At 44.7% G+C, this 17,800-nt stretch overlaps 1 protein-coding gene across 1 annotated transcript in view; it reads right to left on the reverse strand.

The window, feature by feature from the left end:
• The window catches only part of LOC149280461 (semaphorin-4A-like), a 34,683-nt gene that overhangs the window by 11,347 nt on the left and 5,536 nt on the right, over positions 1 to 17,800 (reverse strand). Inside the window, exons 3-7 of the mRNA XM_089500465.1 lie at positions 16,668 to 16,809; positions 12,766 to 12,905; positions 11,722 to 11,882; positions 11,535 to 11,597; positions 11,198 to 11,296 (exon numbers count right to left, since the gene is read on the reverse strand). Coding sequence (XP_089356591.1) covers positions 11,198 to 11,296; positions 11,535 to 11,597; positions 11,722 to 11,882; positions 12,766 to 12,905; positions 16,668 to 16,809 — 605 coding nt within the window. The remainder of the gene's footprint in view (positions 1 to 11,197; positions 11,297 to 11,534; positions 11,598 to 11,721; positions 11,883 to 12,765; positions 12,906 to 16,667; positions 16,810 to 17,800) is intronic.

The raw sequence follows: 17,800 nt of genomic DNA on the forward strand, positions 1-17,800 counted from the left end.
TCATACACTGCCCTTACATAATACTGCCCATATACACACTCTGCCCTTGCATACACTGCCCATACACACACATACACTGCCCTTACATAATACTGCCCATATACACACTCTGCCTTTGCATACTACTGCCCATTCACACACACACATACACTGCCCTTACATAATACTGCCCATATACACACTCTGCCCATACATACACATATACTGCCCTTACATAATACTGCCCAAATACGCACTCTGCCCTTACATACTACTGCCTATACACACTCATACACTGCCCTTACATAATACTGCCCATATACACATTCTGCGTTTGCATACTACTGCCCATACACACACATACACTGCCCTTACATAATACTGCCCATATACACTCATACACTGCCCTTACATAATACTGCCCATATACATACACTGCCCATACACACACACATACACTGCCCTTACATAATACTGCCCATATACACACTCTGCCTTTGCATACTACTGCCCATTCACACACACATACACTGCCCTTACATACTACTGCCCATACACACTCATACAATACCCTTACATAATACTGCCCATATACACACTCTGCCCTTACATACTACTGCCTATACACACTCATACACTGCCCTTACATAATACTGCCCATATACACACTCTGCCTTTGCATACTACTGCCCATACACACACATACACTGCCCTTACATAATACTGCCCATATACACTCATACACTGCCCTTACATAATACTGCCCATATACACACTCTGCCCTTGCATACACTGCCCATACACACACATACACTGCCCTTACATAATACTGCCCATATACACTCATACACTGCCCTTACATAATACTGCCCATATACACACTCTGCCCTTGCATACACTGCCCATACACACACATACACTGCCCTTACATAATACTGCCCATATACACACTCTGCCCTTACATACTACTGCCCATACATACACATATACTGCCCTTACATAATACTGCCCAAATACGCACTCTGCCCTTACACACTACTGCCCATTCACACACACATACACTGCCCTTACATACTACTGCCCATACACACTCATACACTGCCCTTACATAATACTGCCCATATACACACTCTGCCCTTGCATACACTGCCCTTACATAATACTGCCCATATACACACTCTGCCTTTGCATACTACTGCCCATTCACACACACATACACTGCCCTTACATACTACTGCCCATTCACACTCATACATTGCCCTTACATAATACTGCCCATATACACACTCTGCGTTTGCATACTACTGCCCATACACACACATACACTGCCCTTACATAATACTATCCATACACACACATACACTGCCCTTACATACTACTGCCCATACATGCACATACACTGCCCTTACATAATACTGCCCATATACGCACTCTGCCCTTACATACTACTGCCTATACACACTCATACACTGCCCTTACATAATACTGCCCATATACACACTCTGCCTTTGCATACTACTGCCCATACACACACATACACTGCCCTTACATAATACTGCCCATATACACTCATACACTGCCCTTACATAATACTGCCCATATACACACTCTGCCCTTGCATACACTGCCCATACACACACATACACTGCCCTTACATAATACTGCCCATATACACACTCTGCCTTTGCATACTACTGCCCATTCACACACACACATACACTGCCCTTACATAATACTGCCCATATACACACTCTGCCCATACATACACATATACTGCCCTTACATAATACTGCCCAAATACGCACTCTGCCCTTACATACTACTGCCTATACACACTCATACACTGCCCTTACATAATACTGCCCATATACACATTCTGCGTTTGCATACTACTGCCCATACACACACATACACTGCCCTTACATAATACTGCCCATATACACTCATACACTGCCCTTACATAATACTGCCCATATACATACACTGCCCATACACACACACATACACTGCCCTTACATAATACTGCCCATATACACACTCTGCCTTTGCATACTACTGCCCATTCACACACACATACACTGCCCTTACATACTACTGCCCATACACACTCATACAATACCCTTACATAATACTGCCCATATACACACTCTGCCCTTACATACTACTGCCTATACACACTCATACACTGCCCTTACATAATACTGCCCATATACACACTCTGCCTTTGCATACTACTGCCCATACACACACATACACTGCCCTTACATAATACTGCCCATATACACTCATACACTGCCCTTACATAATACTGCCCATATACACACTCTGCCCTTGCATACACTGCCCATACACACACATACACTGCCCTTACATAATACTGCCCATATACACTCATACACTGCCCTTACATAATACTGCCCATATACACACTCTGCCCTTGCATACACTGCCCATACACACACATACACTGCCCTTACATAATACTGCCCATATACACACTCTGCCCTTACATACTACTGCCCATACATACACATATACTGCCCTTACATAATACTGCCCAAATACGCACTCTGCCCTTACACACTACTGCCCATTCACACACACATACACTGCCCTTACATACTACTGCCCATACACACTCATACACTGCCCTTACATAATACTGCCCATATACACACTCTGCCCTTGCATACACTGCCCTTACATAATACTGCCCATATACACACTCTGCCTTTGCATACTACTGCCCATTCACACACACATACACTGCCCTTACATACTACTGCCCATTCACACTCATACATTGCCCTTACATAATACTGCCCATATACACACTCTGCCCTTACATACTACTGCCCATACATACGCATATACTGCCCTTACATAATACTGCCCAAATACGCACTCTGCCCTTACATACTACTGCCTATACACACTCATACACTGCCCTTACATAATACTGCCCATATACACACTCTGCGTTTGCATACTACTGCCCATACACACACATACACTGCCCTTACATAATACTGTCCATACACACACATACACTGCCCTTACATACTACTGCCCATACATGCACATACACTGGCCTTACATAATACTGCCCATATACGCACTCTGCCCTTACATACTACTGCCTATACACACTCATACACTGCCCTTACATAATACTGCCCATATACACACTCTGCCTTTGCATACTACTGCCCATACACACACATACACTGCCCTTACATAATACTGCCCATATACACTCATACACTGCCCTTACATAATACTGCCCATATACACACTCTGCCCTTACATACTACTGCCCATACACACACATACACTGCCCTTACATAATACTGCCCATATACACTCATACACCGCCCTTACATAATACTGCCCATATACACACTCTGCCCTTGCATACACTGCCCATACACACACATACACTGCCCTTACATAATACTGCCCATATACACACTCTGCCCTTACATACTACTGCCCATACATACACATATACTGCCCTTACATAATACTGCCCAAATACGCACTCTGCCCTTACACACTACTGCCCATTCACACACACATACACTGCCCTTACATACTACTGCCCATACACTGCCCTTACATACTACTGCCCATACACACTCATACACTGCCCTTACATAATACTGCCCATATACACACTCTGCCCTTACATACTACTGCCCATACATACACATATACTGCCCTTACATAATACTGCTCAAATACGCACTCTGCCCTTACATACTACTGCCTATACACACTCATACACTGCCCTTACATAATACTGCCCATATACACACTCTGCGTTTGCATACTACTGCCCATACACACACATACACTGCCCTTACATAATACTGCCCATATACACTCATACACTGCCCTTACATAATACTGCCCATATACACACTCTGCCCTTGCATACACTGCCCATACACACACATACATTGCCCTTACATAATACTGCCCATATACACACTCTGCCCTTGCATACACTGCCCATACACACACATACACTGCCCTTACATAATACTGCCCATATACACACTCTGCCTTTGCATACTACTGCCCATTCACACACACATACACTGCCCTTACATACTACTGCCCATACATAATACTGCCCATATACACACTCTGCCCTTACATACTACTGCCCATACACACACATACACTGCCCTTACATAATACTGCCCATATACACACTCTGCCCTTGCATACACTGCCCATACACACACATACACTGCCCTTACATAATACTGCCCATATACACACTCTGCCTTTGCATACTACTGCCCCTTCACACACACATACACTGCCCTTACATACTACTGCCCATACACACTCATACACTGCCCTTACATAATACTGCCCATATACGCACTCTGCCCTTACATACTACTGCCTATACACACTCATACACTGCCCTTACATAATACTGCCCATATACACACTCTGCCTTTGCATACTACTGCCCATACACACACATACACTGCCCTTACATAATACTGCTCATATACACTCATACACTGCCCTTACATAATACTGCCCATACACACACATACACTGCCCTTACATAATACTGCCCATATACACTCATACACTGCCCTTACATAATACTGCCCATATACACACTCTGCCCTTACATACTACTGCCCATACATACACATATACTGCCCTTACATAATACTGCCCAAATACGCACTCTGCCCTTACACACTACTGCCCATTCACACACACATACACTGCCCTTACATACTACTGCCCATACACACTCATACACTGCCCTTACATAATACTGCCCATATACACACTCTGCCCTTGCATACACTGCCCATACACACACATACACTGCCCTTACATAATACTGCCCATATACACACTCTGCATACTACTGCCCATACACACTCATACACTGCCCTTACATAATACTGCCCATATACACACTCTGCCCTTACATACTACTGCCCATACACACACATACACTGCCCTTACATAATACTGCCCATATACACACTCTGCCTTTGCATACTACTGCCCATTCACACACACACATACACTGCCCTTACATAATACTGCCCATATACACACTCTGCCCATACATACACATATACTGCCCTTACATAATACTGCCCATATACGCACTCTGCCCTTACATACTACTGCCTATACACACACTCATACACTGCCCTTACATAATACTGCCCATATACACACTCTGCCTTTGCATACTACTGCCCATACACACACATACACTGCCCTTACATAATACTGCCCATATACACTCATACACTGCCCTTACATAATACTGCCCATATACACACTCTGCCCTTGCATACACTGCCCATACACACACATACACTGCCCTTACATAATACTGCCCATATACACACTCTGCCTTTGCATACTACTGCCCATTCACACACACACATACACTGCCCTTACATAATACTGCCCATATACACACTCTGCCCATACATACACATATACTGCCCTTACATAATACTGCCCAAATACGCACTCTGCCCTTAGATACTACTGCCTATACACACTCATACACTGCCCTTACATAATACTGCCCATATACACATTCTGCGTTTGCATACTACTGCCCATACACACACATACACTGCCCTTACATAATACTGCCCATATACACTCATACACTGCCCTTACATAATACTGCCCATATACATACACTGCCCATACACACACACATACACTGCCCTTACATAATACTGCCCATATACACACTCTGCCTTTGCATACTACTGCCCATTCACACACACATACACTGCCCTTACATACTACTGCCCATACACACTCATACAATACCCTTACATAATACTGCCCATATACACACTCTGCCCTTACATACTACTGCCTATACACACTCATACACTGCCCTTACATAATACTGCCCATATACACACTCTGCCTTTGCATACTACTGCCCATACACACACATACACTGCCCTTACATAATACTGCCCATATACACACTCTGCCCTTACATAATACTGCCCATACACACACATACACTGCCCTTACATAATACTGCCCATATACACTCATACACTGCCCTTACATAATACTGCCCATATACACACTCTGCCCTTGCATACACTGCCCATACACACACTGCCCTTACATAATACTGCCCATATACACACTCTGCCCTTACATACTACTGCCCATACATACACATATACTGCCCTTACATAATACTGCCCAAATACGCACTCTGCCCTTACACACTACTGCCCATTCACACACACATACACTGCCCTTACATACTACTGCCCATACACACTCATACACTGCCCTTACATAATACTGCCCATATACACACTCTGCCCTTGCATACACTGCCCTTACATAATACTGCCCATATACACACTCTGCCTTTGCATACTACTGCCCATTCACACACACATACACTGCCCTTACATACTACTGCCCATTCACACTCATACACTGCCCTTACATAATACTGCCCATATACACACTCTGCCCTTACATACTACTGCCCATACATACGCATATACTGCCCTTACATAATACTGCCCAAATACGCACTCTGCCCTTACATACTACTGCCTATACACACTCATACACTGCCCTTACATAATACTGCCCATATACACACTCTGCGTTTGCATACTACTGCCCATACACACACATACACTGCCCTTACATAATACTATCCATACACACACATACACTGCCCTTACATACTACTGCCCATACATGCACATACACTGCCCTTACATAATACTGCCCATATACGCACTCTGCCCTTACATACTACTGCCTATACACACTCATACACTGCCCTTACATAATACTGCCCATATACACACTCTGCCTTTGCATACTACTGCCCATACACACACATACACTGCCCTTACATAATACTGCCCATATACACTCATACACTGCCCTTACATAATACTGCCCATATACACACTCTGCCCTTGCATACACTGCCCATACACACACATACACTGCCCTTACATAATACTGCCCATATACACACTCTGCCTTTGCATACTACTGCCCATTCACACACACACATACACTGCCCTTACATAATACTGCCCATATACACACTCTGCCCATACATACACATATACTGCCCTTACATAATACTGCCCAAATACGCACTCTGCCCTTACATACTACTGCCTATACACACTCATACACTGCCCTTACATAATACTGCCCATATACACATTCTGCGTTTGCATACTACTGCCCATACACACACATACACTGCCCTTACATAATACTGCCCATATACACTCATACACTGCCCTTACATAATACTGCCCAAATACATACACTGCCCATACACACACACATACACTGCCCTTACATAATACTGCCCATATACACACTCTGCCTTTGCATACTACTGCCCATTCACACACACATACACTGCCCTTACATACTACTGCCCATACACACTCATACAATACCCTTACATAATACTGCCCATATACACACTCTGCCCTTACATACTACTGCCTATACACACTCATACACTGCCCTTACATAATACTGCCCATATACACACTCTGCCTTTGCATACTACTGCCCATACACACACATACACTGCCCTTACATAATACTGCCCATATACACTCATACACTGCCCTTACATAATACTGCCCATATACACACTCTGCCCTTGCATACACTGCCCATACACACACATACACTGCCCTTACATAATACTGCCCATATACACTCATACACTGCCCTTACATAATACTGCCCATATACACACTCTGCCCTTGCATACACTGCCCATACACACACATACACTGCCCTTACATAATACTGCCCATATACACACTCTGCCCTTACATACTACTGCCCATACATACACATATACTGCCCTTACATAATACTGCCCAAATACGCACTCTGCCCTTACACACTACTGCCCATTCACACACACATACACTGCCCTTACATACTACTGCCCATACACACTCATACACTGCCCTTACATAATACTGCCCATATACACACTCTGCCCTTGCATACACTGCCCTTACATAATACTGCCCATATACACACTCTGCCTTTGCATACTACTGCCCATTCACACACACATACACTGCCCTTACATACTACTGCCCATTCACACTCATACACTGCCCTTACATAATACTGCCCATATACACACTCTGCCCTTACATACTACTGCCCATACATACGCATATACTGCCCTTACATAATACTGCCCAAATACGCACTCTGCCCTTACATACTACTGCCTATACACACTCATACACTGCCCTTACATAATACTGCCCATATACACACTCTGCGTTTGCATACTACTGCCCATACACACACATACACTGCCCTTACATAATACTGTCCATACACACACATACACTGCCCTTACATACTACTGCCCATACATGCACATACACTGGCCTTACATAATACTGCCCATATACGCACTCTGCCCTTACATACTACTGCCTATACACACTCATACACTGCCCTTACATAATACTGCCCATATACACACTCTGCCTTTGCATACTACTGCCCATACACACACATACACTGCCCTTACATAATACTGCCCATATACACTCATACACTGCCCTTACATAATACTGCCCATATACACACTCTGCCCTTGCATACACTGCCCATACACACACATACACTGCCCTTACATAATACTGCCCATATACACACTCTGCCTTTGCATACTACTGCCCATTCACACACACACATACACTGCCCTTACATAATACTGCCCATATACACACTCTGCCCATACATACACATATACTGCCCTTACATAATACTGCCCAAATACGCACTCTGCCCTTACATACTACTGCCTATACACACTCATACACTGCCCTTACATAATACTGCCCATATACACATTCTGCGTTTGCATACTACTGCCCATACACACACATACACTGCCCTTACATAATACTGCTCATATACACTCATACACTGCCCTTACATAATACTGCCCATATACATACACTGCCCATACACACACATACACTGCCCTTACATAATACTGCCCATATACACACTCTGCCTTTGCATACTACTGCCCATTCACACACACATACACTGCCCTTACATACTACTGCCCATACACACTCATACAATACCCTTACATAATACTGCCCATATACACACTCTGCCCTTACATACTACTGCCCATACATACACATATACTGCCCTTACATAATACTGCCCAAATACGCACTCTGCCCTTACATACTACTGCCTATACACACTCATACACTGCCCTTACATAATACTGCCTATACACACACTCTGCGTTTGCATACTACTGCCCATACACACACATACACTGCCCTTACATAATACTGCCCATATACACTCATACACTGCCCTTACATAATACTGCCCATATACACACTCTGCATACTACTGCCCATACACACTCATACACTGCCCTTACATAATACTGCCCATATACACACTCTGCCCTTACATACTACTGCCCATACACACACATACACTGCCCTTACATAATACTGCCCATATACACACTCTGCCCTTGCATACACTGCCCATACACACACATACACTGCCCTTACATAATACTGCCCATATACACACTCTGCCTTTGCATACTACTGCCCATTCACGCACACATACACTGCCCTTACATACTACTGCCCATACACACTCATACACTGCCCTTACATAATACTGCCCATATACACACTCTGCCCTTACATACTACTGCCCATACATACACATATACTGCCCTTACATAATACTACCCAAATACGCACTCTGCCCTTACATACTACTGCCTATACACACTCATACACTGCCCTTACATAATACTGCCCATATACACACTCTGCGTTTGCATACTACTGCCCATACACACACATACACTGCCCTTACATAATACTGCCCATATACACTCATACACTGCCCTTACATAATACTGCCCATATACACACTCTGCCCTTGCATACACTGCCCATACACACACATACACTGCCCTTACATAATACTGCCCATATACACACTCTGCCTTTGCATACTACTGCCCATTCACACACACATACACTGCCCTTACATACTACTGCCCATACACACTCATACACTGCCCTTACATAATACTGCCCATATACACACTCTGCCTTTGCATACTACTGCCCATACACACACATACACTGCCCTTACAGAATACTGCCCATATACACACTCTGCCCTTGCATACTACTGCCCATACACACACATACACTGCCCTTACATAATACTGCCCATATACACACACTGCCCTTGCTTACTGCTGCCCATACACACACATACACTGCCCTTACATAATACTGCCCATATACACACTCTGCCCTTGCATACTACTGCCCATACACACTCATACACTGCCCTTATATAATTCTGCCCTTGCATACAACTGCCCATACACACACATACACTACTCTTATATACTACTACCCATACAAATACACTGCCCTTACACAAATATTGTCCACGCATACATACACTGGCCTTACACACACCTTATAAACACACATACACGCCCTACACATACACACTGCCCTAGCATACTGATGCCCATACACACAATGCCCTTACATACTACTACACATACATACAATGCCCTTACATACTTATCATACGTACATATACACTTCCATTGCATCATACTGCCCATGCCAATACATAAACACATACGCTACCCTTTACATACTACTTCCCATAAATATACACACTTCCTAATGCAACACTGCTGTTACACCTAACCACACATTGCCCTTAGGTGTATATATACACATACACTACCCTTACATACTACTGTACATACAGTTCTCAGTACATACTACCCGTACACACATACACTACCCTTAAACATAACACACATACACCTGACATACACTGTCCTTACTCACTCCTACCCACACACACACACTTATACAGATACACAGCCCTTACACACATATACACTTACACTACCCGCCTTAATCACACATCAGGCATATCGGCAGTGATTAGCAGGGACCTGGCCGTGAATACCTATGCCAATGAAACCCCTTCCCCCACATCTTCTAGATGTCATGCAGTGTCTGCCCCGGTCTGTCTGTCTGTCTGTCTGTGTGTGTATGGACCAGGCACTAGACACAGGAGTGTTCCCACTTACGATGTAGGAGCAGATGGGGCTGAAGGAGTTGGTGCCGCAGGTATACAGGTGAGTGTCGTTCACAGGAAGCAATATCCGGATAAAGTTAAAGCAGTCGGTCTGCGGGAAAACAGACAATCAGCTGACTAACCTAAAAAGATCCCCCCCCCCCCCATACAACACCCCATTGGGGGCTTATCCCTAGAGGGTCTTCATTGCACACTCGCTACTCCATGCCATGGAGTGGGCGAGCTCGTATCCAGTGTCTACCCTGTCTTTAGACTGGCGGCTGAATCTGGACAGTCCTGGGATAAGATACCTGATTATTATTTTTAGAAAAGGCTAATTAATCCCTTACCTCGTTGCTCTTTGCCTTTTGTACGCAGTTAAAGATGTGTGCTGGGCTGGACGGCCAGAGGATCTGAGAGAGAAATGACAGCCAAAGTTACCCAAACCTGCTGAAAACGCTAAAACCACATCTAGCCTGTGAATTTTAAAAGGTTGCCGGAGCGACAGGTAAGATCGCTGGTCCACGGAGATCTCACCTGCTTCAGTAGCTGGATGCTCCCCGACTCCTTGATGCTGAAGGAGAGGACATTGTCCCTGGCGCCCACATACAGCTTCTCCTGGTCGTTGCTGAGGTGGAACTGGTTATAGTTGCGCACATTCTCCAGGCTGAAGGTGCTCACAGGTCTGGCGGGGTCTCCTGAAACACCATGGACACAAATTCACATCTACCAGGCCAAGAGACGTGGTGAGGAGCGTGGGTGTGGGTTAAAATTCACACTGTTAATTATCACAATGATTTTTTTTCTTCCTAGATTATCGTTCCAGAATCAGCATATTTCGTGTCCTCGTATGAATGGTAATCAAGAGGGCGTTATATTTACAGTGACATCATTATTATTCACACAGCTCGGACCTATAACAAGTTGAGTGGACAAAATATTACACATGCTGGAACAGTGAGACTCGCTCTGACCAGAAGAGCTAACAATCCAAAGGAAGCTACCTACAGCTATACCATATGGAACTTTTCTACCTAAAGGCAGTGACGTGTGCACAGGAATATACGTGTGGAGCTAAATGAATGTGGGGGATCTGATGTATGTGTTACATGTAACTGATACACGCATGTAAAACTGAAGCCATGACGGGGGGGGAGGGGGACCGGTCTGTCTCTGTTTTGTTACACAGGAAGTCAAGTGTCTGTGCCTTCACTTCCTGTTACCAGCCTGCGGTTGTACAAGTGGATTTTCTTGTTTGACGTGTTACATGGTGTGTTTAACCCCGCTTGATTTGCCTGAAATGTGCTGGTTTTGTAGGAATGTTGTTTTTACCAGAATTACTACAAAGTCTTTTACTTTATAGCTGTCCCCACTGCCCCACGCTAACAAATTTAGGGGGTTATGTGTGACATCACTCTACCAGCACACCGTCAGACACTGTGTGGTGATGTCATCGCAGGGCGAGCTGAATTAGGTAGCGGATGAGAAAGGATACGCTTAAAAGGTTAATACGCCAGTGTTGTGAGATTAGAGCCTCCCGGCCCCCTGTGGGGTCGTACCCCTCACCCTGCTGTCACTTACCTCGCTGGAAGGTGATGCGAGGGACCTGCTCGGCAGGGACACAGCTCAGCCTGGCCAATAGCAGCCAAAGGCCCACGAGCCAGGTGGCCATGGTGAGGAGACCGAACTTACAGCTCCCGAAACACGCTGCACGTCCAGCACTGCAGAGACAAGGAGCGGAACATGTTACAGAGATCACGCTTCAAAACATCATGTTACATGACCGGAGCTCGCCTGCTCACCCCCCAAACAGCCGAATCCGTGTCCAAATGCTCAGTGACATGGTGAGTCGGTGTGACGGTCTGACACAGACTGTATGTAAAATAGTGTTACGCATAAGCAAATATACAAAGGTCTTTTTAACCCCATGTGCTAAATGCAGCCACTGACTTTGTACAAGCCTAAAACAAAAAAACAACAGCGTGGTACCGGCACATTTCCTTAAGTGCATTGATCTGTGTGTTCCATGTAACACGTTTACTGTGACATATCTGTAACAGCATCACGGGAAAGAGTGGAGTCTGAAGATGTCTTACACCCTGTAATCATTAACACTCAAAAGTCTGCCACGTGCTGCCCACCTCACACTGAGCCCTAGGGAGGTGAATTTACACACAGAGGCCACTCGCAGTCCCTGCACTTACCCGGCCCTGTACTGCCTCTCCCTGCCCTGGCTATTACCGGGGTGCGCAGCCTACCCCCCCCCCCAGCTGTTACCTGGGTGCACAGCCTATACCCTGCCCCGGCTATTACCTGGGTGCTGGGCCTCTCCCCGCAGCTATTACCTGGGTGCGCAGACTCTCCCTCAGCTATTACCTGGGTGCGTGGCTTTACCTGCTGCTAACTGGCCATTACCTGGGTACGTGGCCTGTCCCCCCTAACCGGCAAATTACCTGGGTGCTGATCGTGGGACCTGCGTGGTTAAGCCAGCTGAGCTGTAATGACAGATGTAGCTGTTGCACCCGTCACCAAACCCACAGGAAACCTGTTAAATGCAGAAGGCTCGGTCTCAATATGACGCCAGCAGTGTCCGGAATTACAGAAACCTCTGCTGCGGCTGGCGGGGGCTGCAAACAGGACCCCCAAGCTGAGTCACAAATCCGCTCTCAATTCCTCCAGCTAACCACACACCTTAAAATACGACCTATTTGCCACTTACACTCAGCACTGAGGCTGCCCTTACTGTGTCTTTAGTGGCAAAGGAGTGAGGTTAGACTAATAACAAAACGTGGATTCCCGAGAGATTCAGCGCTGCAGCCCAATGCCAGTCTGCAGTAGGAAAGCAGTTCTTGGTATCAATGAGGAGGCAAACATATTTTCCATCGGCTCTTGTGTTATTGGCATCGTTTGGACTTTACCCAAGAGGGGTGATATAGCACCGTACCCCCATGCTAGGCAGACACAGATTAGCCGCATATTGCCTGAGCACGATAGAGGAAGTTGGCAGCAGGAAGGCACACTTCCTCTCTTTCACACCCCAGCCTCAGACTGTAACTGACAATGTTCAGAGCCACAAGAGACTACCCCTTCATCTTAAAGGTTCTGTTCCACTTAGACAAGACAATAAACTGAGAAGATCTGTAAGATCAGTGGCAGCTTTTGTGTCACATGACAAGTGTTTTACGTGATTTATAAAAATATTTCTGGGAAGGGTTTGTGCTTTCAGCCGGGATGCGAGTGATGTTTCTACTACATCATTTAGTTACAAACCCACACTACTGATTTTAACATAACGCACGCAGATCCGTGATTTTCACCTTTTCTCTGCTTTAGTATGAAAATGCAGTCTTACAACAAGAATACATTGCGTGCTGGTTTCGCTTCCACTCACCTTGTATATATGAACAGTGAGGGGTAGGAAGAGGTGCGGATCAGAGCGCAATATGAGTGTCTCAGAACCCGGGGATACGTGTCAGCCTGTAAAACGTGAACATTTGGGGGCAAATTACAACCTTCAGTGCTGCCTCTCCCTGATGGAAATGACACGTTACAGCTCTGCATGTATGTATCACGTGAGGACACAGTCTTTTGCTTTAAAGAGGACTGTCCTAGTAGTCGTAAAATCAAATGGCTGATAGGGAATTTAATCCTTTAAATGCCGGTACTCAAGGGGTTAATCAGCTCCCCCCCATTTAGGTGTAATGAAATGGAATCCGCTGACTCCCTTCTGAATACACAACACGACGTTGAGATTTACTAATCAAATACGAGCCGTGCAAATAGCGCGGGTGGTGAGGAGGTCGGCGTCCCGGGATTATCCCCTAACAACCCGCAGCCTCAGCCTCAAAATCTACCTTTAACTTTCCTTGCAAAGGACCCCAAAGTGACCCCTCCCAGAGCCCAACTGGGAATGAAGTCCTGGAAGTAACGGAATAGCGGCCCCCTTTTTTCCTGGTGCCATTTTGGCCACACTGCACACGGCGGGTTCTGGCCACGATCATTTCTGTATTTAAAAAACATATCCGTTATAAATGAAATACATATGAAAATACATAGTTCATAATATTGTGGGCCATGACATCATGTAGTGGATTAGGAGCAGCTGAGAGAGGTTTACTTTACATAACGTGGAAAAGCATTTTAAGTATGAAAGTAATTATTTTCCACATGAAATAAGTAACGTGATACGCTGTGAAAGCTATTTCTTTGTTTAAAAAAACTTTGCTTTCCGTTGGAGTGGATGTATGTAAGTGTGAGTGCATAGTGTCATAGTTACTGTGTGTATACATCTATGGTGTTAGCATGGCTGTATGTATGTTTTAGAGTAGGTATGTATAAGTATTTGTGAGTCAGGAGGAAGCAGGGTCTTATATCCACGTCAGAAGCCACGCCCTGTTCCCTGCTGGCATGGCGGTAAGGAAACCTGCCTGGTGTTTAAAGGATGGTTGGTTCAACTCCCGCTGGGTACATTATGGTGTTAAATTGTAAGTATATGTAGTTATAGTGTGTATATGTCTTTGGTGTCAGAATGGCTATATATAGTTTTAGCGTAGGGAGAAAGCAGGCATCATATTTCCACGGCAAGGAGACAGCAGTGGTTGCCTGGCGGCGTAAGGGTAAAGTACTCCTACTATGCTCTGAAGAATGGCTGGTTCAACTCCAACCGGCTGTTTTATGGTGTTAAAGGGTAAGTATATACTGTTATAGTTGTTCTGTGTTTGTATATATCTCTTTAGTGTTAGAGTGGCTGTATGTAACGTTTTAGAGTGCGTAGAGAAAAAACAGGCATCATATTCCCATGACAAAGAATCTAGCTGGCTGCCTGGTGGTGTAAAGGTAAATTAACCAACCTGCTGTACCAAGGATCGCTGGTTCAAATCCCATCATTTCTTCTATGGTTTTAATGCATATAGAGTGTAAATATTGTTTTAAGTATGTTTCTGTGTTTGTATATATAGTGTAGAGGAACCCAAACCAACTGCCTGGTGGTGTGAAGGTAAAGTAACCTGGATACCATACCAAGGTTCGCTGGTTCGAATCCTGATGTATATATTGTTTTAGAATAGGGGCGTATATATAAGTATATGTGAGTCGGGAGAAAGCAGGGTCATATATCCACAGCGCTAAATCAAAACCAGCTGCCTGGTGGTGTAAAGGTAAAGTAACCTGCCTACCATGCCAAGGATCGCTGGTTCGAATCCTGATGTATATATTGTTTTAGAGTAGGGGCGTATATATAAGTATATGTGAGTCGGGAGAAAGCAGGGTCATATATCCACGGCGAGAAAGCACGATCGGCTGCTCGGTGGCGTGAAGGTATAGTTGCCTGCCTGACATACAATGGATCGCTGGTTCGAATCCTCATGATGACTTCGACACGTAAGTGCGCAGTGTGGCTCTGCTTGTGTGTGCCAGTGGATGGTGTTAAAGTGGCTCTGTGGCACTCTAACATCGGACGCTTACGTACACATCTACAGCCTCACCTGCATACACATAGCCGGTTGCGGACAAGGTTGCCGATAACACCTGAAGGTTGCGGTAAGCCGTGTGTCCTCACACGCAGTGACCGAAAACACTGGTTGCGGAAAAGGTTTCGGAATGTGTGCGCATCCGCTTGACCCGTTCCTGTGCGTGCACAGTAGCCCACACAGCGACTTACATGGAGAATCATCATGGCGGATACAAAACCGCGGATACGATACCGGAGATCCGGAATATGATGGGGCATCACTGAGCAGCCACCCCTTTCCTTCTCTCTGCTTCCTTCGGTACAGAAACAAACGCAATATACTCTTTGTATATTGGGAGACAAAGACCCCCTGAGGGGGTTTTACTCCACCATCCATAAAGTATAACATGTATAACATGTATAAAGTATGACTAAAGTAACATGAATAGAGTATAAAGAAAAACACTTAATTAACTAATTAAAACACTTAACTAATTAAAACACTTAATTAACTAATTAAAACACTTAATTAACTAATTAAAACACTTAACTAATTAAAACACTTAACTAATTAAAACACTTAACTAATTAAAACACTATTAGTTAGTTTAGTGTTTTAATTAGTTAAGTGTTTTAATTAGTTAAGTGTTTTAATTAGTTAAGTGTTTTTCTTTATACTCTATTCATGTTACTTATACTCTATTCATGTTACTTTAGTCATACTTTATACATGTTATACTTTATACATGTTATACTTTATACATGTTATACTTTATACATGTTATACTTTATACATGTTATACTTTATGGATGGTGGAGTAAAACCCCCTCAGGGGGTCTTTGTCTCCCAATATACAAAGAGTATATTGCGTTTGTTTCTGTACCGAAGGAAGCAGAGAGAAGGAAAGGGGTGGCTGCTCAGTGATGCCCCATCATACTCCGGATCTCCGGTTTCGTATCCGCGGTTTTGTATCCGCCATGATGATTCTCCATGTAAGTCGCTGTGTGGGCTACTGTGCACGCACAGGAACGGGTCAAGCGGATGCGCACACATTCCGAAACCTTTTCCGCAACCAGTGTTTTCGGTCACTGCGTGTGAGGACACACGGCTTACCGCAACCTTCAGGTGTTATCGGCAACCTTGTCCGCAACCGGCTATGTGTATGC

Source organism: Sceloporus occidentalis, unplaced genomic scaffold, assembly GCF_023333645.1.
Source record: "Sceloporus occidentalis isolate IW3139 unplaced genomic scaffold, rSceOcc1.0.p SCAF_155, whole genome shotgun sequence".
Taxonomy (NCBI): Eukaryota; Metazoa; Chordata; class Lepidosauria; order Squamata; family Phrynosomatidae; genus Sceloporus; species Sceloporus occidentalis.